The 24,659-nt window shown below is 39.4% G+C and overlaps 1 protein-coding gene across 1 annotated transcript in view; it reads left to right on the forward strand.

The window, feature by feature from the left end:
* LOC149234024 (protein RESISTANCE TO PHYTOPHTHORA 1, chloroplastic-like) overlaps positions 1-22,013 on the forward strand; it is a 39,264-nt gene extending 17,251 nt beyond the window's left edge. Inside the window, exons 3-4 of the mRNA XM_089461088.1 lie at positions 21,396-21,565; positions 21,662-22,013. Coding sequence (XP_089317214.1) covers positions 21,396-21,565; positions 21,662-21,688 — 197 coding nt within the window. The 3' untranslated portion in view covers positions 21,689-22,013. The remainder of the gene's footprint in view (positions 1-21,395; positions 21,566-21,661) is intronic.
* The last annotated feature ends 2,646 nt before the right edge of the window (positions 22,014-24,659 follow it).

Consider the following 24,659-nt stretch of genomic DNA (forward strand, 5'->3'; position numbering starts at 1 on the left):
GTGAAGCTGATCCGAATCTTTACTTCAAGGTTGAAATTTACATTGTTACTTGGGAGCGGGAGCAAAAACGGGTGCGGGAGCAACATTTTCAGAAACTCCCAGTTTGGGAGCGAATCCCAGAGCGTTTTTTATATATATATATTTTTTATATTTTGATACATATATGTCAACAAAAACATGTAGAATGATGAATTAGATATAAAAAATATAAAAAAACATAGATTGAACCATATAAAAACAATCATCTAGAAGTTATAATCTTCATCAACCACGTCCACAAGTTAGTAACATAGTAACATACAACATATTGAGTCTCATGACTCATCAATTTAAAAGTTTCAAGCTTTCAAAATTCAATATATAACATTTATCATCATTGATCACCAAAGTTGTACTTGTAAGCTAAGTGTAACCATTACAACAAATAATATCTAACATGAAATGAAATGTTATAAAATGAAATGAAATGAAACAACTTTCAACTTTCATGAAGCATCATATTCATAATTCACTATTAATGAGTTATAATTGCCAACTTCAAACTTAAATTGTCAAATATTGTATAAAAAAATATCATAATAAATATGAAAGAGTCAATAGTTATAAAAACTACTAGAAATTAGAAAAGACAAGTAAATCTATTATCTATTGCTTATGCCTGGGCCTCTTGGCACCACGAGAAATGTCTAATTTAAGTATGGGGGTTTTACGCAGTGTATTATATTAGATATCATTTTGGGATTCAACTGCGTTACCGGGTGCAAGCCCCGGAAGTGATGATTGATGCTATGTGATTCGTTCTCCACATTTCACTAGTTTCAATCCCACTTCTTCACCCCTGTGAGCATCACCCGATGCAATGAGTGCTAAGTGAACTATTCAAAAATCATGAGAAATTAGTCAGTTACGACTACCTCTCATGGAAATGGTCATACGTGAATGATCTTACTTAACGCAGTTGAATCCCAAAATGTCTAATTTTTTAGTCTTGTTGGAAAATCAGGATCTTTGTCATTAATATCACCCTCTAAGCATTAATTCCCGAGGTATCTTTGTCATTACCTCTATATCTGTATAGGGATCTTTGTCATTAATATCACCCTCTAAGCATTAACATAAGATAGAAAAAGCATAGCATGCCAAGTCAAGATTGTGTTTGAGTGATGCGTACATTTTTAGGAGGGTCATGATAGAGGAGTTCAACAAGCAACGTCACTAACATCAAGGTACATAGAGGGATTTGTGCTCTTGATTAAATACGAGTTCCATACCCTAATACATGACAAAATTCAATGGAAACATTGCAATCTCCCAATCCTGAAATCATGAAAAACTGATAAGTCTGTTGGATTTTGAATAAAATCTAAAATTCTACTTTCTCCATATGAAATCCAATGAAGTCGGAACCACTCTCAAACATCCTGAGTCATTTCATGGTAATGTTAAAAATTTAAGTAAAAGGATGAAAATGAAGATTAAGGAGAATGTCACTTTTACTTTAAGAATTTTACAATATCATGAATCGCATATCAATACTAGGGCCATAGGCTTGATCATTAAGTTGCCCCACTCAAAACTTATTTGTTTCTTTGAAAAAAAATTGCATTTGGAACATTACTGCAAATTTTTTTTGCAAAAAAGGCTAAACGCTCCCGAAAAGGCAGGGAACGTTTTTTTTTTAGGGAGCATGCTCCTGAGGCGCTCCTGCTTGGAGCGCGAATTGGGAGCGGGAGTGAGAGCCGGGGGGGGGTGCTCCCCTGCAACTCTGGTTGAAAATGATAGACCTCTCATCTTGGTACTTTATGTAAACGATCTCTTTTTGACAGGTGCAGACCCTTTCATTTATCAATCAAGAGGGAGTTGGCTTTCGAATTCAAGATGAAGAACCTAGGATTGAGGCACTACTTCCTAGGCTTGGAGGTCTGGTAAAAGCCAGGAGAGATTTTCCTTTCTTAAGGAAAATACATTGTGAAGCTACTTGAAAGATTTGGGATGGTGGATTGTAAGTCTGTGACTACTCCGATGGAACTCAACTTCAAGAAGCTATGCAAAAGTGCTGCTAGGCCCGATTTGGGAAATCCTTCTAAGTATCGTCAACTCGTTGGGGCCCTGATGTTCTTGGTGAACTCTTGTCCGGACACATGCTTTGCAGTGAATACTTTGAGTCAATTTATGGTTGAGCCTCATCACATACATTGGATTGCTGCTAAGAATCTCTTCAGATATCTCCAGGGCACAATCACCTATGGACTGAGATACACTGCTGAGAATTTGAGGCTCCATATTTATTCTGATGTTGACTGGGCTGGCAGTGTGGTGGATCGTAAGAGCACATTGAGATGTTGCTTCTCTCTAGGTTCTGCTTTGATATCTTGGATGAGAAAGAAGCAGAAATCAATTGTTTTGAGCACTGCTGAGGCCGAATACATTGCTGCAAGTATGGCCTCTTGTGAAGCTGTTTGGTTGAGGAAGCTCTTTAGTGAGCTGTTTGGGCATGTGCTAGGTACCACCATGATCTATTGCGACAACCAAAGTGGGATTCGTCTTTCTGAGAATCCTGTGTTCCATAACTGCTTCAAGCATATTGATATCAGGTACCACTTTATCCGGGATATGGTACAACGGGGAGCAATAAGGCTCCATCACATTGGGATTGATGAACAGGTCGCAAATATTCTTACAAACTTAACCTTTTGTGAGAGACTTGGAGTCGTGGAAAGACCCTCTTATGAGGGTCTCGTTTGAATTGGATATTGAGCTCTGGGAGCTCTAGGGGGCTTGGGGTACTTCTTGGAGCTATGAGTGACCATAGGGTGAGTGGTTCACCTTCCCTTGTGATACCCCATGATGGTTGATATATGCATAGGATGAGTGGTTCACCTTCTCCTACCGATACATCTTACCCATGTAGTTCGGGACTCATGGGAAGTACCTCTCATCTGGCTAATGAGTTGGGAAATGAGGATAGGGACCATAGCACTATTGATGGATGCATCGTGTACTGCCGTACTCCGTATGCTAGGATGTTTGATATTGATCCATGATCAATTGAGACTGACTTCGGCTGAGTGGAGAGTGGCAAAGTCTTGTGACTCACACTTGATCATTTCTTCTTCATTATTTCATCATGGTTCAACAGAGCAGGGATGACAGAGATGGTACAATTGACGGATGATTTAGTAGGTGGATTTCTCCCTAGTTGAGAGGGAGTGTTAAAATTGGCAACTAGGGCCAAAATCCACCTTGGACAACTCATATGGTGGAGATGATATTTTTATTGGATTCCTCTTTTCGAGAGGTGCAAGATTGATTTAAAGATCATCTTGTTTGGATGAGCAGAAGTTAGATTTTGAATTTAATTTTTACACGTGCAAATTGTTAAGGTCGACCAGAAGTCTAATGTAGGCTCATGATGCCCCAGTAGATGTGTCTCCACCCCTCATCAAATTGTATAAATAAGAGACATTCTCCTCATTTGGATCATCACTAAATACATCTTTCTCTCTCCTCTCCTCATTGGTTCGTACAACAAAGGAGCAACTCTTCTCTCTTCTCACGTTGACCGAAAATTTTAGGCAAAAATAGCAGGACTGTTTTTGGGCTATTTGCAGGGGTATGACCAGCGTTGACCGAGGGTCAACTCATTTACTTTGATTGCGGTTTTCAAGAAGTTATTCCGATCTTTTGAGGCCGCATCTCCTGGCACAAAACTGAGGCAATTGGAGCAAGTTGACCTGCGTTGACCACATAATTTTTGACCACAACGTTGACTCTATGTTGACCAAGTTTGACCAAGATTTTCAGGACTGTTTTGGGTTGATTTTGACTGACTTTGGAGGCTGAGTTGACTGGGTTTGATTGAGCTCATTTGGAGGAGATTTTCTGTTGGTTTGACCAATGTTGACTTTCTGGTTAGGGCATCCTGTTAACTGCTGCATGGCTAGACTGTTTTGACAGTGATTGGGCAAGTAAATTTTGTATGATGTACTCTCTCTCTGTGCTGAACTTTTGAAGAATAATAAGAAGATTTGATTAAAGGGTTTTCCCCACATTTAGGTTTTTCCCTGGCATCCGCCAAATATTGTGTTCTCTTGTCTTGGTTTGTCTTCTACTTATTGTTTATGTTCTATCTGCATTTACTATCAATGTTAATGTGATTGCTAATCTGGAAATTGATATTGGACTAATAAGAAAAATTGAAGTAAATTGCTCTAAAGCATAGAACATATCATTATTATCTAAAATTAACAAAAACTAATGAAAATTAACAATCATAAACATAAAAATCAAAGGGGGGAGAAGAATAGGTTGGTGTTTATGCAAGTAATACACCAATTTAACAATAGAAGAAGGCTTCTTTCTCATATGTACTATCACACACTGCCTTGGCTGCAAGCAATGAGTCATTATTTTCAACCAATCTTTTATTTGTAGGGCCTTTATGTTAGATACTATTTAAGATACTTTTTTAGTGTTCAACGTATCTTACTTCAAGGAATTCCTTTTTATAAGACCCTTATTTGCTGGTTTTGATCTTATACTCTTGCCTCTATGACTGGATGTTTGCCCCTTGGTTCTAATGCATTTTTGGGGATCAATTTTGGAGGAGGGTCCTTAATTCCTATGCTTGTTCAGTTTTGTTGCAGTCTTTAGGGCCTTGGCTGGTTTCCTCTAGTTGTTCCTTTGAATTTTTATCAACCTTTATATGAGAATGACTTTGATCTTTCCAAGATTTGAGCACTGGGAATAGCTGATTCCTCTTTTTCCAAGGTCACCCTTTAATTGGGAAGGAGTACAATTCCCAACGATCCTCTTCTGCCTCTGGTATCTGCCGTCTCTTGATTTGTCTAAACAGGCTTATCCAATTGTGGTTACTATAATCATCCTTCTTTGGGTCCTACCTCCAATTGCTGTGTGTTCTTTACCTTAGCATTTGTCTTCTATGTTTCTATCTAAGTCACCTGACATGGGGACACAGGACACTTAGGACACAAAGATTCGAGTGTCTGACACGGGCACGTTGACCCTCCAAAACAGGACACGTTATATATATATATATTAAAAATTAGATATTTCTTACATAAATTCTCATTCATGATACAAATTCGGACATAGATCTAGATTCTACATTGTAAATTTAAAATTTGCAAGTTTTACAAAGTAACATTATGCATACAAATACAATTGTGACAGATTCATCAATGATCTAATAGGAGAAACACTGGAAACTTCAAACTGCAGTTTTCTCATTAAGTCATCAAAATCAAAATGTGTTACACAAGTAGTAGTAATGCCAATGGCAAATAGAAATAGCAAATACAAAACAACTACAAGTCTCAAATTTCAAGGCAATAGGTTGCTCATGAGTCATCAATTATCATGATCAAAATCAACATCACTGTCATCATCATGGTCACCATTGCTCTCCTCTGCTGCATCCTCCTCCTCTGTATCCAATGTCAACTCAACACTGCTGTCCAAACCCATATTGTTAAGAAAGACATCCCGCATCTTTGTCTTTCCCTTCAACCACTCATCCCTCTGCCTGTAAATAAGACGAAGGTTGGTCTGCACTTACACCATTGTGTCTGCCCTGGACAGCTCAAGCCTGCTCTTCTTGACACTATACAAATTCCCATATGTGCTCCAATCCCTCTCGCAACATGAGGATGAAGTTACCTGAGATAGGAGCCTCATGGCTAACTGCTGTAGAGGAGGGCTTGTTGCCCCATGAGTTTCCCACCAAGAATAGGGCTTCTTAGCCACCTTGTCTCTAATCACATCATATCTTGCAAATCGACTAGTGCTAGTGGAAAACTCTGCAAAGGCATCCTCCACCTCATCAAGGGATGCTCTATCCTGAAAAATTTGCCTCAATGCATCCTTCCTCCCCTGTGAAATTTCACCATCCATGTGAGGAGGGAATCTGCGGGAAGGTCCACCATTCAACCACTCATCGCTGTATTATTTTGGGTTCATTGAGTGAGCCAAACAATGCAAAGGTGTGCAATTATTGTCCCATATGTTGACAAGAATATCTTGTATGGTGGTGTAGAAAGCCTTTGATGATGTCTCATACTTGGGGCACTCACTCTGTAAAATAATGGTCCTCACAGATTCAATCGTGGAATCCCATCCCTCATAAACCTCTCCTAGGATGGTTTAGTCTGTATCTGCAAATCATAGCAAAGCAATGATAGGGTCTATGATCTTAATAAGTAGATCTATCCTCTCCCACCAACCGTCATCTAACATTGTGTCCTTCACTCTTTCTGAGGCTACTTGATCTGTCTTTCTTCAAAAAGACCAAAACTCTAAAATAACCATGGCCCCAAGAGCGGTCTTGACCTCCCTCAACCTCTTCAACATGATGAATGAAGAGGCAAACCGTGTATTTGCAATCTTCAACAATGATAGATTGGTGTACTCCTTGTAGATTGTGAGGGCATTTATATGATTTTGTACGAAGTTGCGGATATCCCGTGCATCCTCAATAATACTTCCAATCCAAAGCACATCAGAAGCAATAAATTTAAGTGCTAAATTCAAGGAATGGACAATGCAAGGTGTCCAAAATACTTTTGGATATTTAGCTTCCACAATCATGCCAACAACCTTCAAATAGGTGCATTATCTGTAATGATTTGCACACAAGAATAAACACCTACATCTCCAATAACTTTAATGAACAACTCACCCATATATTGTGCATCCTTTTATTGTCCAAGTGCATCCATTGATTTCAAGAAAACTGGTCCATTCAAGAAGACATGTTGGGAATCACAATTGCCGTTAGACCAAAACCCGCAGGTATTAGTCAACGGTCGCATCCCCAAAGATAAGGATCCACAAGAGGTGGTTAGTCCATGTCGCAAAACACACGGGGAGCGTTGGTTTATCCAATGTCCAACTATCTCCCCCCAATGCAAGCCGAATGTGTATCGAACTTGTGACCTACACACTGATACCACTTGTTGGGAATCACGATTGCCATTAGACCAAAACCCGCAGGTGTTAGTCAACAATCACATTGCCAGAGATAAGGATCCACAAGAGTCAGTTAGTCCATGTCACGAAACACATGGGGAGTGTTGGTTTATCCAATGTCCAACAAGACACCATGAAGTTGATGAGTGGGTGGCATGCTGGATCTGTCCATCCATCATAAACAATACTAACCCTAGATGTTGGCCATGTTGATTTAATAGGTTCAAGCATTTTGTCCATCTCTTTCTTTGCCTTTGTCAACAATGTGGTTCTAAGTTTCTCTCACCCAAGAGGCACATACCATGATGGAGCCCCTTAACTTAGAGCTCGACACATCTCAATAAATAAAGGTGAGCGTGCAACATTAAAGGATATGAACTTTTGATAGAAAAAAAGCAATGGTGAGATCAAGCTCTTCCCGTTTCTCTTTTTGAAAAATCTTGTCCATTGGACCAAGCGTGACTGCCTTTCTTTTTACTGCTTGACCTGCACTCCCACCAAAACTCTCAAATGGAAATTTGTTGCTGCTTTTCCTTAAGAATGGAAGGGGATCATCATTCTTGTTTTTTTAGATGATGCAACCACCCTTGCCACACCAACATTGGACTCTTTTTCCATTTCTTTCCTCCTAGCTAAAGACACCTGTGTACATGTTGCAATTCCACAACTTTATAAGGCCAACAAATGAGCTTTCACACTGTAATAAGTGCTCATGAAATGATTGTTGCAATAGTTGCATTTTCAAGCAACATTGTCTCCTCCCTTCAACTTGTTGCCTGGCACTTGCTCTCTTGTGACATACTTCCACAAGGTATATTTGTTTTTCTGAGCCTACTGTCTTTCTAAATTAATTCTTCCCCCAACATTTGAAGCTCTTGTTGTGTTAAATTATGGTATATTCTATGCTTAAGAGCAATCTACTTCAAATCTTCTTATTAGCCCAATATCAATTTCCAGTATTGCAAATGATAGTAAAATGCAGATAGAACATAAATGTAAACAATAGAAGACAAGCCAAGACAAGAGACACAAGATTTGGCACCAGCCAGGGACAAACCCCAATGCGGGGAAACCCTTTGATCAATTCTTTTATATTCTTCAATAATTCAACAGAGAGAGAGATAGTACAATATCACAAATATGTGATTTTACAATGACCGTAGTACAATCCTAATCAACAAGGTCAAAGCTGGTCAAACAGCTCCCAAATGACCTCAAGTCAACCTAGGAGAACTTGGCCTCCAACAACAATAATGGGCAGCCCAAAACAGTCAACAAAATGTGGTCAAACAACAATCAACGCTTCAACAAATCTGCAGTCAACCCTAACCAGTCAACATTGGTCAAAACCGTGGTCAAACAGAGGTCAACGTTGGCTGATTTGAACTGCGGCTTGCATGGTAGAGGCTCCCCACACTAATTCGCAGTCAAAGGTACCCTCACGTTGGTCAACGCAGTCCTCCAAAACCTTGGTCAACCTAAGTCAACGCTGTTGTACCTTACTGCGTCCTCTTGCACCCAAGTCAATGCTGCTGTACCTTGCTGCGTCCTCCTGCACCCAAGTCAACGCTGCTGCTCCTTACTGCGTCCTCTTCCTTCCCACGTGAGAGAGAGATGCTCCTCCTACGCATACCCAAGAGACTAGGAGAGAGAGGAATGAGATGGTGAGATGAGTGTGATAATGCCTCAAGGTCTCCTCTTCTTATATGCCACGTTGAGGATAAGATGGGGGTGTAAAACACTATTTTACTTGCTGGCTGACCTTGACAAATTGTCAAGAAATACAAATAAATTCATATCTCCATGAATACATGTTGGAATCAGATGATTGTTAGATCAATCCTACACCTCTCAATGAGAGGAATCCAAGAAAAATATCAGCTGCCATAAATAAGGTGACCCACATGGAGTTTGGCCCTAGTTTCCAATTTTAACACTCCCTCTCAACTAGGGAGAACTCCATCTGCTAATCCATATGTTTGTCTGTATTATCTTTGTCGTCAAATGTACTGCTCTGCTGAACTATGAAGAAGAAGAAATGATCGAGAATGTATCATACCATCCTCTACTGACCCGAAGTCAGTCCCAATGAAGAGAGTGTGTCATACCACTCTTACTGATCTGAAATCAGTTCCAAATAAAGAGAGTGTCTCATACCACTCTTACTGACCCAAAGTTAGTTCCAAAAGAGAGTGAGTTATATCACTCTTACTGACCCGAAGTCAGTTCCAATTGATCCTAGATCAATGTCATCCTAGCATAGGGAGTATGGTAGATACACGATGCGTCCATCGGTACTACTATGGTCCCTATCCTCATTTCCCTACTCATTGGCTAGATGAGAGGTACTTCCCATGAGTCCCAGATTGCATGGGTAGGATGTCTTGGCAGGAGAAAGATGAACCACTCATCCTGCCTACATGTCGCCACAGGGTATCACAGGGGAAGGCTGAATCATTCACCCTGTACATAGCGCACCACTAGGGGAGGGTGAGTCACCCTATGGTCGCTCGTCGCTCCAAGAAGTACCCCAAGCCCCCCGGAGCTCCCAGAGCTCAATGTATGCATCATACAGGACCCTCATAAGAGGGTCTCTCCACGATTCCTAGTCGTTCTCGGAAAGTCAAGAATTTGACCTTTCCTAGGGGCTTCGTCAGAATGTTGGCGACTTGCTCATCAGTCCCAATATGATGGAGCCTTATTGCTCCTCATTGTACCATATCCCGAATAAAGTGGTACCTGATATCGATGTGCTTGGAGCGATCATGAAATACGAGATTCTCTGATAAACGAATCCCACTTTGGTTGTCGCAGAGGATCACGGTAGTATCCAATGTATGACCAAACAACTCACTAAAGAGCTTCTGCAACCAGACAACTTCACAGGAGGCCATACTCGCAGCAATGTACTCGGCCTCAACAGTGCTCAAAGCCACTGACTTCTGCTTCCTGCTCATCTAGGAAATCGAAGCAGAACCCAAAGAGAAACAACACCCAGAAGTGCTCTTTTGGTCCACCACACTGCCTGCCCAATCAACATCGAAATAACCATGCAGCCTCACAACTCTTGCGGTGTATCTCAGTCCATGAGTGATTGTGCCCCGAAGATATCTTAATAGATTCTTGGCACCAATCCAATGCGAATGATGAGGCTCAATTATACATTGGCTCAACGTGTTGATTGCAAAACATTTATTCGGACGGGAGTTCACTAAGAACATCAATGCTCCTATGAGTTGACGATACTTGGAAGCATTTCCCAAAACAAGTCCGGTAGCACTACTGCATAACTTCTTGAAGTTAAGCTCCATCGGGGTAGTCACGGGCTTGCAGTCTACCATACCAAATCTCTCCAATATCTTCACCACGTATTTTCCTTGAGATAGGAAAATTTCTCCTGGCTTTTGCTAGACCTCCAGCCCTAGGAAATAGTGCATCAGTCCTAGGCTCTTCATCTCAAATTCGGAAGCCAACTCCCTCTTACATTTGTGAATGAGAGGGTTTGCACCTGTTAGAAAGAGGTCGTCAACATACAACACCAATATGAGAGGCTTATCATCTTCAACCTTAAAGTAAAGGTTCGGATCGACTTCACTTCTAGTGAATCCCAACTTCATCAAATAGCTATCGATCCTCTGATACCAAGCTCGGGGTGCTTGCTTCAACCCATAGAGAGCTTTCTTCAACCTGCATACGTGAGATTCCCAATTATGAATCTCAAACCCCTTAGGTTTTTCCACATAGACTTCCTCTTTAATTGAACCATGCAAGAACGCGGTCTTGACATCCATTTGATGTAGGTTCCATCCTTACGAAGCAGCCAGGACTATGATCGAGTGGATGGTGGTGTATCAGGCAACAGGTGCAAATATCTCATTTTAATCTACACCTTCCTTTTGAGAGAAGCCTCGAGCAACAAAGCTAGCCTTATACTTTTCAGCACTCCCATCAACTCCATGCTTGATTCTGTAAAGCCACTTCGAGGTGACAACTGTTTTGTCTTGGGGTCTGGGTACCACATCCCAGGCATCATTCTTCATGATGGAGTTGCATTATTCATCCATAGCCTCCTTTCATACTTGATGATTCACGACTTCTTTGAACGATGAAGGCTCATTTTGAATGATGGTGCTCTTAATGGTCAAGTATCCCTGATACCTGGTCGGCTTCTTACTTTCGCGGAAAGCCCCTCTGGGTGCAATATGTCTCTCGACATCTTCAAGAGTCCCCTTAAGAGGGGGGTCAATTAGATCCATAGGTTCTTCCACATTGGGCATCGTCTCATCTTCCTTCTCATCCGACTTCCTGGTGTCAACTTCTTTATCTTTCTAAGAATAGGAAGATTGTCAACCTTGCTAAGAGCCATATCTTCGTCAAAGGTGACATCATGACTTATCTCGACTTCCCTTTGACTAGCCACATAGATTCTATAGCCCTTAGAATTTTCACTATAGCCCACAAAGATTCCCTTCTTTCTAGATGCACCCAATTTGCTTCTTTTCTCTTTCGGCACATGAAAATATACGAGACTTCCAAAAATTCTAAAATGAGAGACATCAGGTTTCTTACCAGTGAACATTTCTTCGGGAGTCTTGGAATCCAATGCTTGATGAGGGCATCGATTTTGAACATACACGGCGATATTCGTAGCTTCGGCCCATAGAAACTTTGGAAGCCTTTGATCATAAAGCATGGAATGAACAACTTCCAAAATCGTACGGTTCTTCCTTTCAGCCACACCATTCTGCTCAGGAGTGTATGGTGTTGTGGTCTCCCTATTAATGCTAGCTTCTTTGCAAAAGTCATGGAACTCATTGGATTCATACTAGATGTGTGCTGTAACGCTGAGTTGTGCCACTGAAATTACCTTTTACTCTAGTAATTCACAGAGTTTATCCCAACGTTGTTCGCTTGGGATATTCATCTTCATTAACTTCCTGTATACTTCGTCAACTTCAGTGTACCTGGCAAATGTTGGCCGGGTGATGAACAAATTCAGAATTGCATACTGAATGTCAAGATCATATGATAGTGCTTCCAGGAATGCCTTTCCTGTCATGCTGAGTCTTCCGGCTGTAACCTTTGAGCTATCTCTTGCCTTGTTCATAATCTTCTCACTGTAATCTGGCCACATGCTGAGCTTGTCGTTAATCACTAATAGGTTTGGAAGTCCTTTCTTGTAGAGAGGCTCCAGCTTGGCAAAGAATCTCTGTATACCTGTGTTCATGTTTTGACCCTTCTCTTCAAGCTGTCTCATCAGATTCCTTTTAGTCAACACCTTTTTGACTTCCAAAATTGTTTCAGTCCTGTCTTCAATTTCTAATTCTTCCAATTCTTGACTGTTCTTGGAATTTAGAAATTTGATAAGCTCAGTGGCTTCATTTGGTTTATCTCCTAGCTGCTTTCTAACTTGCTCAATGGCTTCATTCGACCTTTCAATAAGCTCCTGTTGTTCAAAAATGATTTGGATTGAAGGCCAAATTTCTCCCATGTCTTCATTAATCCTTTTCCAGATATTTTCCTTCACCTGTGCCAATGTAGTGCCCATGGCACAATCTTTTCCATTTTCTGTAGTCTTTGGGACAATGTCTGGGACTTCTGTGTTTCTGTCAAGTAGGCATTTTCAAACCTTGTACTCTGCTCCTGTAAAACCTTTATCTCCAACTTCATTTTCTTTAGCTCTTCTTCTTGTATTGACATATTTTCCATAGATTGAGCTAACTTCACTGAGTCATCCACAACTAATGTGGGAAGCACTATTGAGGATGATGTTCCTGCTGTAGTGGTTGCTGTAGGTACACCTGTTTGCAGTAAAGATGCAATAGGAACTGCATCTAGAGGAACAACTGCAAGCTATGAATTTTGTTCCTTTTCCTTTATTAGCTTGTCCATTTTTGCTTCCATTGCTTTGATCTGGGCACCTTGCTCCACTAGAAGTTTTAGCATCTCTTCCTTTTGTAGCTCTGTCTCTCCAAGTTCCTTGGCCTGGGGGTCTTCTGTTGCTGGCAGCTTCAATTGCTTCTTTAATGCTGCAATGTCAACATTCTTCTTTCTGATTATTTCCTCTGTAGATTTTGAATTGTCTGGATCAAGGCCTACTTTGACCACCATTTCCTCCAAGTATTTGATTCTGGTATCTTTGGCAAGTGAGGATATTTTCTCCAATTTGAGTTGAGACTGCACATTATTTAGAGTAAGCTGTAGTTTTGAGGCAGTGATAGCAGTCTGTGTGAAAGTAGAATACACCATCTCTCCTATGCTTGCCTGTGCATATCTATTTGATCCAAAGGATGGACATCCTTTGCCTCAAATTCAAAAGTGGTCTGTTTGAAATTTGCTGCTGACTTTGGTTGAGAGACCTAGGCTTGCAAGAATGCCATATGCATTCTTCCTTTCTTTGTATCATATGCTAAGATGAGTCTGTGTTGAATGGAGGAGGATTGCTTTCTGAACTGAGCTGATATGTTATCATGAATGGCCTCATTCCTTTGCTTAATTTCCTTGTATCTTTGAAAAATGTCCAACTGTCTCTGCTTTGTAGATGTTTCTAGTGTTTGAGGGACAGTAGTTGGAATATCTTTTGTAACTAAGGAATATGATGGAGATTTTGTAGTACCACTGTCCAACTTGAAAGTCTTCAAACCTGAGAGCACAATAGTGCCTTGTGTGTCCTCCAGTGATGGAAATTCTATTTTAGAACTTGAGCCTGCTTTAGTATATATTTTAAATTCCTTGGTTGAGACTTCAGTGACTGGAGAATCATCCTCTCTTGCTCTCTTATCTGTTTTCTCTTTGGGTATGGGAGTCTCTGAAGCTGTCCTGGAAAGTACTTGCTCCTCGGCCTCCTGCAATGTATTTTCCACCCAAGTGTGCTGGTTCATATACTTTTCTATTTCAGGCCTCTGAGTGTGCACATATGGTGTAGCCTTTTGTTCCACTCTCAACTTGGAAATTACCCCAAAGGGGTCATAAGACCAAGTGAAACTGAGAGGGAAGTTCATTTGTTTCAGCAGGAGGTCTGCTTCCTCTCCTGTTGCTCTATTGTTGCAGATGAAGGGTCCTACTTGTGTCTTGATTTGGAATTGCGATTTCTTCTTAGCTGCCACAAAATGGATGTTATTAGAATGAATTATTTCCCTGATGTATTCCAAGGCAAATATTCTCATTCGCAAATATTCGGGCAATTTGTATGGTGGCAACTCTAAACCATACACTCTAATCTATGTGAATGATGGTAAAGGTACCGATCCCCTGTTTTGACCTGTTCACTGAGCTATAGAACCTTCTGAATTTCTTCACTGATCCTTGGAACCTGCTGGCCACTTAACAAACAAGTGGCTGGATATACAAATTGGTCTATGAACTCTGAGAAGCTATATTCCTATGATTGTTTTCTGACTAAGGAAGTCCAGAAAACAACTGACTATGGCTCTCCTTGCTGATCAAGTTTTTGCACTGAGAATGGAAACTTATCTGTTTGGAAAAACATAAACATATACATAAGAATTGATAAATATTTGAAGGAATTGTTCATGAATTACATTTGATAAGAAGTTACCATAGTCAAAAGTGACTGATGGTCCTTCTTCTGAAGAAAGGGTGGACAGAAAGCCTAGAATAGGCTCATCTACCCACTCATCTGAATAGTAACCAAGAATGGAAGACAAAACAGAAATAATCTGTCTTGTCCTTTGAGGGAACATAGAAGAGGGATATGGGGGATTTTTCTTAGGGAGTTGAGAGTCTTCAGGGAGGAAGATTTCAAAGATGGCAGCTCTCTGGGGGAAAGTTAACTTCTGGTAAATTTCTCTGAGAGCTTCAATGGAGAAAGGGGAGAGGGAATCACAGTGGGGAACCTGCAACATTTGATTAATGCTGTCAGCTGTGATGGTGAAGAGAATTTCACCATTTGGGGAGATAATTGCCCTCTTGCTTGCAAGGTAAGAGGCTTGGCATCTTAGAAAGAAATATGGAAAATGATAGGATTGGGGAACAACAAACAGAGGGAGTTTGGATTTCCAAAGGTGTATCTCATCAGATTGGTCAAGGAAATTATCCCGAAACCAGCAGCGCAATTCGAACAAGTCGAATTCACACTGTGTTTCGGTGATTTTGTAATCTTGGTCTGCAAGTGGGGTATGGTCTAAGTCGATAGGGGGAGTGAGCATCAGATTGATTACGAGGGCAGTTTTAGGTGCCATGGTGGTTGCAAAATGGAGAATTGAAGACTGTAACAGTAGGAAATCGCTGTGTCCAATAATGGCGGGAATTTAGAGTGGCAGACCTCTGTCAATTTATGAATGATAGGCAACGGAAATGCTGCAGCAAGATTAGAGCACAGAGGGGCGGGAGCACTATTGAATGAGCGAGGAAAGAAAAGTGTAATCGCAGTGGTGAATTTCATATTTATTTGCTGCGAACTGGCCTTAACTGTTGGATTAACAGTCTTTTTAGGGCATTAACTCCTGTAATGGCATGGGCAAACAGATAGGGGATTTATGGAGGTTACAACGGTCTCAGACGTGGCAACTAAGCATTGGCAGATGAGTGGAGCAGGATCGTTGGCGGGAGTGACAGCTGCGAAGGGACGTGGAGACGACGTATGGCGGGAAATCGAGGTAGACGGGATGGGAATACCACTTTCGGGGGGGGGGGGGGGGGGGGGGCGTGGTATCCGGTTTATGGGGGGGTCTGAAATCACCTGGTGGCGACATGTCGTGGGGTGGTAAACCGCTTTTCAAACCCCCCCTGCCTTTGTCGTTAAGCGTTATCACTTCGGGGGGGGGGGGGGGGGTCTGAAAAATGTCGTGGGCCGTTGGATTTATGCGGTGAATGATCGGGTGGTCATGAAGTGTGGGGAGGTTAACACCTGAGGGCCCCACCATATGTTTCGGGCGCATGAACATAACCCAAGGTCCAAAACTTTGGATAAGGGAATACTTCAGACTTATTACATAAAAATCTTCATTTTCCTATTCTAATGCTATCTGAAAGCAAATGTGGGTGCATTTGAGTATGCAAACCCCTTCAATTTTTATTCTAAGAGATAAAGACTATTTATTTCAAACACTAGACTAATCTAATCAACTAAATTAATCCAGATTAAACAGTTGGATTAACATTATTCACCTATTTCTACCTATTTACTCTTAACCAAGATTAAACTGTTTGGTTAAGTTATTCACTCTAACCTAATTAACATAAATTGAAAACAACTTGAGCATGATTAAACTGTATGTCTCAAGCCGAAAGGGTGGCATTTTAGACAAGCTGCACACAATTTCATAAATTTATTATTTTACAAAGCCAGAAGGCTAGTAGTGGCACTTAAGCTAGCATCACTTTCATGTTTATTCATTTTTGTGGGGTTCATTTATCATTTCATTTCTTTTTCTCATTTTTTTCTATTTTTTGTATTTATACCTTCTTTTCATTTTTTATTTTCATTTTTCTATCTTTTTTTTGGAAATCACTTGTAGAAAGCTATATTATTTACAATCTGAAACACCGAAAGCAAATAGTCAATGGTCATTGATCCTATAAATTATAGGACCCTAATAGGGTAGATGGAGAATGCACCAGTTGCAGATACTCAGGGATCTAGGCAGTTCGATTTCCCAGTGGTAGATTATTCAACACTGAGATCGAGCCAGTGATCGAGCAGCAAGGGGCAAAGGGGTGGCATAGTGATTTTCCGGAGAAGTTTCCAGTTTCGAAGGAGTTAGAAGAGGAGGCCATAATTATTCTCCAGGAGGCTACGCAGGGACTACACAATGCCTCAAGAAAGGCAATTCGATTTAGTTGTGGAGTGGGTTGTTTCAGGTGCTGGATGCTGGGAAAATTTCCAGAAGGCCTCGTTAAAGACTTCCAGCCGTAGAGACAGGCAGGACGTCTGCGTCAGAGAGAGTTTCGGGCTGAGCATAGAAGGGATTGCGCAGAGTCAGCACAAGGTTGACACAGATCATTGCAGGGGTCAGTTTCTGAGCCTAGACTGAGCCGAGATTGCTTGGAAAGGAGGGTGAAATTCCCTTAGATATTTTGCCTGGTATTTCTTTCAGATAGAAACGCTAGTTTGGCGTCATTTCATTGTACTTAGAATTTTTGTGCATAATAATAATAAAACCCTCATTTGCTACACCGATTTTCCCGCATTGGGTTTTTCTAGGGACGATTGACCAAAAATAATGGTGTCAAAATTTTATGTGTGCGCTAAAATCTCTCAGTTTCTAGTTTGCTATTTTTCCGCAGTATTTTTATGGTGAAAATTGCAGTTGTGATTTCATTCGTTGTTTGCCGTAGCTAATAAACTGCATAATTAAATTTATAGTTAGAAGAATAATTTCCAGTTGCTCCAATAGATGAAATTTTCTCATGGACCATGCACCTTAAGCTTAAGGATATCTTCTTCCATGGTTAATCAATCTATTGATGTCTGGATTATTTTTGCTCTTCAAGAAACCATTCTGTAAAGTTCCTTATAAGTTTTCCCTAGACTTAGGGTGGAGAATTTCATGATGCCATTTTCTGAGGATTGCTATGTTGCGTTCATCAGGGTTACTCTGTAAGGAGTGTTCTTGCCTGTCCTTTGCTGCTGCCACTAATAGTCTGAGTTGCAGATATGGCTATCGAACCTTAAAAACCTAATGCTCACCTATCATCTTATATATTGTTAAAATTTAAAACTCATTAGAGTTCCCTCTTTTTTCTCCTTTTTTCTCTTAATTTTTGCATCATAGCTTTCATTTCATCTATGCTTGCGTTCTCTATTCTCCTTTCTAATTTTTCTTTCTATATTCAATCACAAAGAAGGAAAACTTTGTATTGATTTATGTCAATGAATGCTGATGTTAAAAGTTGCTGATTTGAAGAAACTCCTTTTATGTTTGCATAAAAATCTTACTTTCACTTGATTTCTGTTATTGTTGGGGGGGGGTTTCTTTATTGACAATTTTCCCCACGCTGCTCCCCTCTTTTCTTTGTGATAATTATGTATTTGCAAGGTCCTTCCCTCAACATGCATTTTGTTTACTCTAGGGAGGATACTAGACTTGACATTATCATACATAATCAACACATAGATCAAATATGCAAGTCAGGTTGATAAGAGGGAAGCTTTTTGTAGGAACATATAGAAACAAAGGTCCTTAGCCTCTCCCTTGAAACATGCAATCATATTTACACATGTTAATAAATAGTTAATAACTTATGTTAGATCGTAGACTTCTGTGATCCATAATGTAAATAATAATGTCTTTAGGATTAATCACATCATTAGGATTTGATCGACGTTTCAAATCAACTAATGTGGTTCATCCTCAGGACAAAGGTTGAAGAAAGTTCAAAATTTGTTTTATATTGCATTGAGATAATCCACGTCAGGGATAGAGCAAACATTTATCAAATATGCACTGATGATTCGGCTGAGTGAGGTCATGTGATCTGCTGATGGTTATCGCCGTCGAGAGGTAATATGGGTAAAATTCATGATTATATAGTGAGTTTTTTTTGCAGATTTTATGTTAGTTCGTTATCATGACGTACTCTGACACGTCTTGAGATTTTTTAACCCAATTTGGTAATATTTGTTAGCCCACGTCTTGATTGATTTCATTTCTTACGCCTCATGAGAGTAAGTTGTTAATCTTCCTCGAAGATCAAGTGATCGAGTTGCAAGCCCGTATCTTGTGTTCTCGTCTGGTGGTGGAAAAACATGGGAAGAAGTGGGAAACTAAATAGGAGCGAACCCAAGGCGCCCAATTTGCTTGAAGTGTATCCGGAGATCCAACAACAGTTTCAGGTAGCAAGATGGGTGGAATTTTTTAGGGGGTGTAGTGATTTCCATGACGAGGTTGCCATAGCATTTTCTCAAGGATTTGATGGCTAGCAGGTGGTGAGAGGAATTACCTTTCAGTAAACAGAGGAATTGATTGCTGAGGGTACAGGTTTCCTACGAACGGGGAGAAAGCCTTCAAAAGCCATGTCTTAGCTGGAGTTGATGTACCTTTCTTTTTGAAAGATGAATTTAAAGAAGCAAATTGGAGAGCAGGGGTGCAGAGGTCCTGACTAAAGGATGAATGGCACTGTCTTTTGCGAATAACCCAGTCATATTTTACCTATGAGGGACGCTACAACCAGGTCAATTTGTACCATTTCATATTCTTGGCTCACATTGTAGGTCAGTTGAGAATTAATACCCCTTATTTTCTGTTGGAGAGCTTAAAGAACATGTCTACCAGAGTCTAAGCTTAGAACAAATGCATCATCTCATTTTATATGCCATAAGAGTCTGATACAACTATTAATTAAAAGTCAATTAAGAAGCGCTCGGAGAACTTGGGAGTATTTTTTGTTTTGTGGAGGTTTTCAACCTCAACCTGCAAAATTAAAACAGAACCCTGAATTAGCCAAGGAGGTCATAGATGTGGATAAGATTCCTCTAAGAGACATGATCATAAACAAGGAGAAGGCTACTAGCTCAAAAAGGCCAAAGAAAACAAAAAATTCAAAGAAGGGAGTTACTATGGAGACTCGGAGGAGTAAAAGACAGAGGATGACCAATGTGGATATTTTGTTAGAGGTAGCTAGCACCCTTAGCTAAGTTGATGTTTGATCATTCAGTTTTGATCTCTCACTATTAAAGTGAAATTTCGATTTATAGACTGACAGCTCGCTTATCAGTGTTTTTCATCGACAAAGGTAAAAGGGCGCTGATAGTTTCATTGTCAGCGAATTTTTGGCAAAGCATATAGATAAAAGCGCTGACAGGCGGCCTGTCAGTAAAATTGGCATTTTCTAGTTTGAAAAAGAAGGGGTGACAGCACGAATTCCAGCAAAGAAGGCAGAAGATCATTTGCTACTTTTGACCCTGTTTTCCAGCCGTATTTGTAGTACATTGTTATGTTTAGATACAGATAGGTTTGGAAGATATTTTATATGCATGTATTTGATAAAGTACATTGTTAGTTTTAGATTTTGTAATTAAGGATGAGCTAGATTTATGTTTTAGTTATAGTCTTTTTTATAAAGACTGTTCTGAAGAATGAAAAAGTGTTGGAATTTTTGGCAAAACCTTTCGTGCAGTGTATACATTTGGATATCAATATAAATAACTGTGTTCAATGTTATTTGCTCAGATTTACGAAGAGTCTTGTGTAATGGGTTTCTTGTCTGTCTTCTAGTGTTTGTCATCTCTTATGTTTCGTAATCTTATCCATATGTCTTCTACATTTTGGAAATCAAGTTATTAAAACTGAACTTTGCTTGTCAGCTTAGATTTATCATTTCCAAAGTGTTATATGTTTTCAGCTTAAATATCTTCAACAAAATTCACTAGTTGCTCTGTTTTTGGTGTTTATCTCTATCTGCTTCTATCACAGCTAAATGAGAAATTGTCTAAGAAAGTTGTTGCTACCTTGCCTTTGTAGTTTGTTCATATAGCCTGTAAGCAGTAATTTGTTGTCAAGCAGACTCCATGCCCAATGGTTTTTCTTGCCCTTTCCATACCAATGTTGTTTAAAACCAATCAGATCTAGTTGATGTGCTGAGTACATAACCAGTCGGATTTGACTGAGTTATAGAAGGGATCCCCCTTCGAATTGAAAGGGCCAGCTTTCGATTCAAAAGATTGGCTAGAGGTTACCTTAGAGTTTTTCGTGCAGCCACGGTTTTCTCTAAGTGATATCACCTCTGAACTACGCTTTTTCTCCTTTGCTACTGCAGATTGAACTTGCTTGAGATGAGTGTCCAAATGAGGCCAAACTGTCTTGAATTTGTAACCTTTCTTGAGGGTCAAATAGCCTTGGGTCGACTTGGTCTTGGACTTATTCATGGCTTTTACATGATAAAATAAATATTTTTCTTCATTACAATGAATCCAAATAGGACTATGACATGTGACCAATATTATTCTTTATCCTAGAAAGACCTAGAAATTCCTAGAAGACCTAAAAGCACGAAGAACATGCTTTTGACTCAAACTTGAGTATGAAATCCATACTCCAAAATAAAATATAATCTCTCTTTCTTTCGTTTTTCTTTCTTTATAAAGAATATACAATGCCATGATTACAATTACATCATAATGAAGACAGAACCTAGTTACAATTTTCAACAGCCACTAGGCTGACGTTGACTTAGTCAAATGCCAAGGGCAATAAACTTCCTAGCATTTTCTTTTTATTACTATGCAGACTGCTTGCATTTCAGATCTAGTGTCTACTGTGATGTGATTATATATTACTTTAGAATTTTTCAGACTGCAATTCATTTTTGCTAGTTTCAAGTGTTTTGTTTTGTCTCATTTCTGTTAAATTTGTACTTAGTGTAGATGATGGAGATTAAATTCTTCCTGCAAAACATTTTAGTCATGTTTGTGCTTATGATTGGTTGTCTCTATTTTGTTGTTGCAGCAATTCCTTCTCTACGAGCACGTGATTGTTCAAAGGAGGAAAAGGAAGCATTGAACTATCTTTTCCTTCTCATACCACTTATCAATGTTATTCTGCCATTTGTTTGGAGATCATTTGCCGTGGTCTGGTCAGCAGATATTGTGGCCTTTTTTGTGATGTATGCATGGAAGGTATGCCATTGTGTTTCTGTGTATTATTAGGCACTTTGATATCAAGAATAATGAGTTTGTGTAGTTTTCCTCAGATAAATTCTGTTGCTTGTACAGTTGAAGTGGCTTCAAAAACTGGAATGAAATATCTAATGATTTGGGAAGACCAGGTATCTGGATGAATGCAATGACTGAGGATTGCTTGAGCAGAAAGAGGACCTTATTTATTTCCTTTTATAGATTTCTCTTATAATGCCTTGGTGATTCTGTTACTTACAATGCCTCCATATAAAGTTATGAAGATATGTATGATTTGAAGAAAGAAAAACCGTTGATTTCATTTCTGGAATCAACCTTTGGCATGTAAAATCTTAAGTGGCCATCTATTTTTTTCGAATGGTCATAAAATGTAAATTCTTCTCAATATGTGTTGTCATGCTTTCCAGGATTGAACTCACCTTTAGCGATATCTTTTTGTAACATATGTTACTTATTAGCCAAGAGGAACATCTACGTCCCCCTTTCTTTTGCTATGTTGTGTTCTTTAACATCTTATTTTAGAGGATTCACCCATACTCAGAAGCAAAAAGAGTACACCTTTGAAGCACACTATGCTGCTTAAGTTCAAGCCCCTAAAGAATGCCTCTGAATGGTGCAGTAATTGCCTCAATCAGAGTCCGCATGAAAAAGTTATGCGACTTAAAAGTTGACCTTCCTGTTTTCACCAATTCACATTTGTCAACAAATGATTTTTCATTCCTTTCAAGTATTAATTACATTTTCTCATCCAAAGTTTCAGATTTCAATAGTGCCAAACAACAGGACCTACCCTAAGCTTTGGCATTGACATTTCCATCCCCATTTTTAGGGGTATGCTAGTTATTTCTCCTTTGATTATTGAGCTATATCGAAAATATTATAATTAGAAGCATATGCTTATTATGGTCCCCAGCTACCAAATAAATTTGAAGCAAATAAAACATGAAGGCTGAACCAAAATAATGAAACTATCTTGAGTTTAGGAAGTGGTTCCCAATGAAACGAAAATGTCTCTAATAAATTATTAAGTCTTAGGGACATGTCTCAAGTTGGTTTCATGGTTCAATGTGACCTATATAACTTAATGGCGGGTTTAGAAATAACAAAGTCATTTTGCAAAAAAGGTTTTAAATCTAATCTATGAGAAAGCCCTTCGACTTCCTGATTGTAACAGATTATTAAATTTTTTGTAAAATTACATTAACTATTGTGGTCCATCTCAAGCCCATGAAAGAGATCCAAAGAGATAGAAAAGGGCGACAATAAAATTTCCGAAGGAAGAGAAGAGGAGACTAACATATTAAAGCGACTGATTTTTGGAGTGTGTAATTCCTCAAAGAGAACCCTTACACCTGATGGAAAGGAAGCCCTGCCTTGTTGGGGTTGCAGTATGCCATTATGTCACTTGTATCATTACATATTTGTTTTACATTCATGTCTCTTGCTACCATAACCAACTAGTTTTTGTAAGAGCTTTTGAACTCAATTTGCATACTTCATTTCTATTAAACACATACATTGCAGCAACAGAAGATGAATGATAAAACATGAGAGTGTATCTACTATTAACAAATGATATACATTTATAGTACATTCACATGACCTTTGGTTTCATATTCCAAGGTCTCTTGGACCTCTTTAGATTATTCAATTTCCACACCAACCCTTAGAGGATTAGGTGTCCAACATTCCCCCCCTTAATACGAAGGGTTATGTATGAGTCCAAGAAGAGAGTTGTAATACAAAACGTGCAAAAATGCATGGCAGCACTAGGCTGAATGTGCTCTTTGAAATGTTGGTATAAGGGAGGTGGTTTAAGGATGACCACTAACACTGGAATGCTTAGTGCAGTTCCCAAAACTCTTCCAAGTCTGGCATGAAGCTCAGGGCTTCTGCGAGAGGAAGCGCTCTTGATGTTTTGAAGAGGGAAACCTTCAACCAATAAAAGGAGGTCTCACCCCGCATAAAAGGGTTCTCGTCGTATAGATATATATGTCAATAACTCTAACAGAAGTATGTGTGATCCACTAACACAATGACCTACACCATATCTGCCTTGGCATCACAATCCTATAATATAGCCAGTGCTAGCACTGTTAACTTGTGCCCACGAGCACAATTGTAGATGCCACCAATCTGATATATGCCCAACTATAAGTTGTATCCTTGACGAACTTGGGATCATATGATGTTGTAATCAAAACCCTATATTCTCATACCAATGTCATCAAAATATCACTCTCTACCATAGGTTGTTATTACAAGATTTACCTTAATACAATTGTGGATGACTTTGTCATACGTCAGCACAAAATATTGATGCTCACAAAGATGTCTTTGCAACCAAGGCTTTATATGTTTGCATTAATAGGTCTACTTCAGCAAAGTGATAGAACAATGAAACCCTAACTTATAACTTTGAAACCATTAATGCTAGTTTACTTCAGATGTACAATAGTACTTCAAATAATGAAATCTTTATACAACTGACCTTATAGCCAGACTTGAAACGAAGACCATGTGACATTGTTGTAGTACTTGACAGTGTGCCTTCTTCAATTGATGAATTACACAAGAAGCATAAATACTTCTTCAATAATGACACGAAAAACCTTACTGTTGATATCCACTCTGATTTGCAAGCTGTCCACCCTTCAAATTGTTTATGACTGAATGTGTCTCAAAATAAGTGTGTCAAACTCTTGTCAAAATACCTCTACTTATGAAGTCTTCAGATGTATGCAAGAATCTTCAATTGTTGTTAAAAGGGCTGCAAAGATCAATACAATTTGTTCCAGCAACCAATTTTAGATGAACGAACAGCCAGTATTTTGAAACCCTATTCACTGTTTGACAATGATGAAATTGGTAAAACCAAGCTATAAGGAAATTTTTCAATCTATGTTCCTTCAAAACCTTGTTTCCTTTTTATCATTGAAACCAGGACTCTTATTGCAAGATCAATTTTCACAGATGGCATCCAAGATTTCTATCATTAAATGTGGAGCTCTGGATCCTTGTTCAGAACAGATATAGTAGTCACATGATCAGGCTGAGATAGATGTGTATATTCTTC

Source organism: Pinus tabuliformis, chromosome 8, assembly GCF_031772625.1.
Source record: "Pinus tabuliformis cultivar Carrire ecotype Pingquan chromosome 8, CPIR1, whole genome shotgun sequence".
Classification (NCBI taxonomy): domain Eukaryota; kingdom Viridiplantae; phylum Streptophyta; class Pinopsida; order Pinales; family Pinaceae; genus Pinus; species Pinus tabuliformis.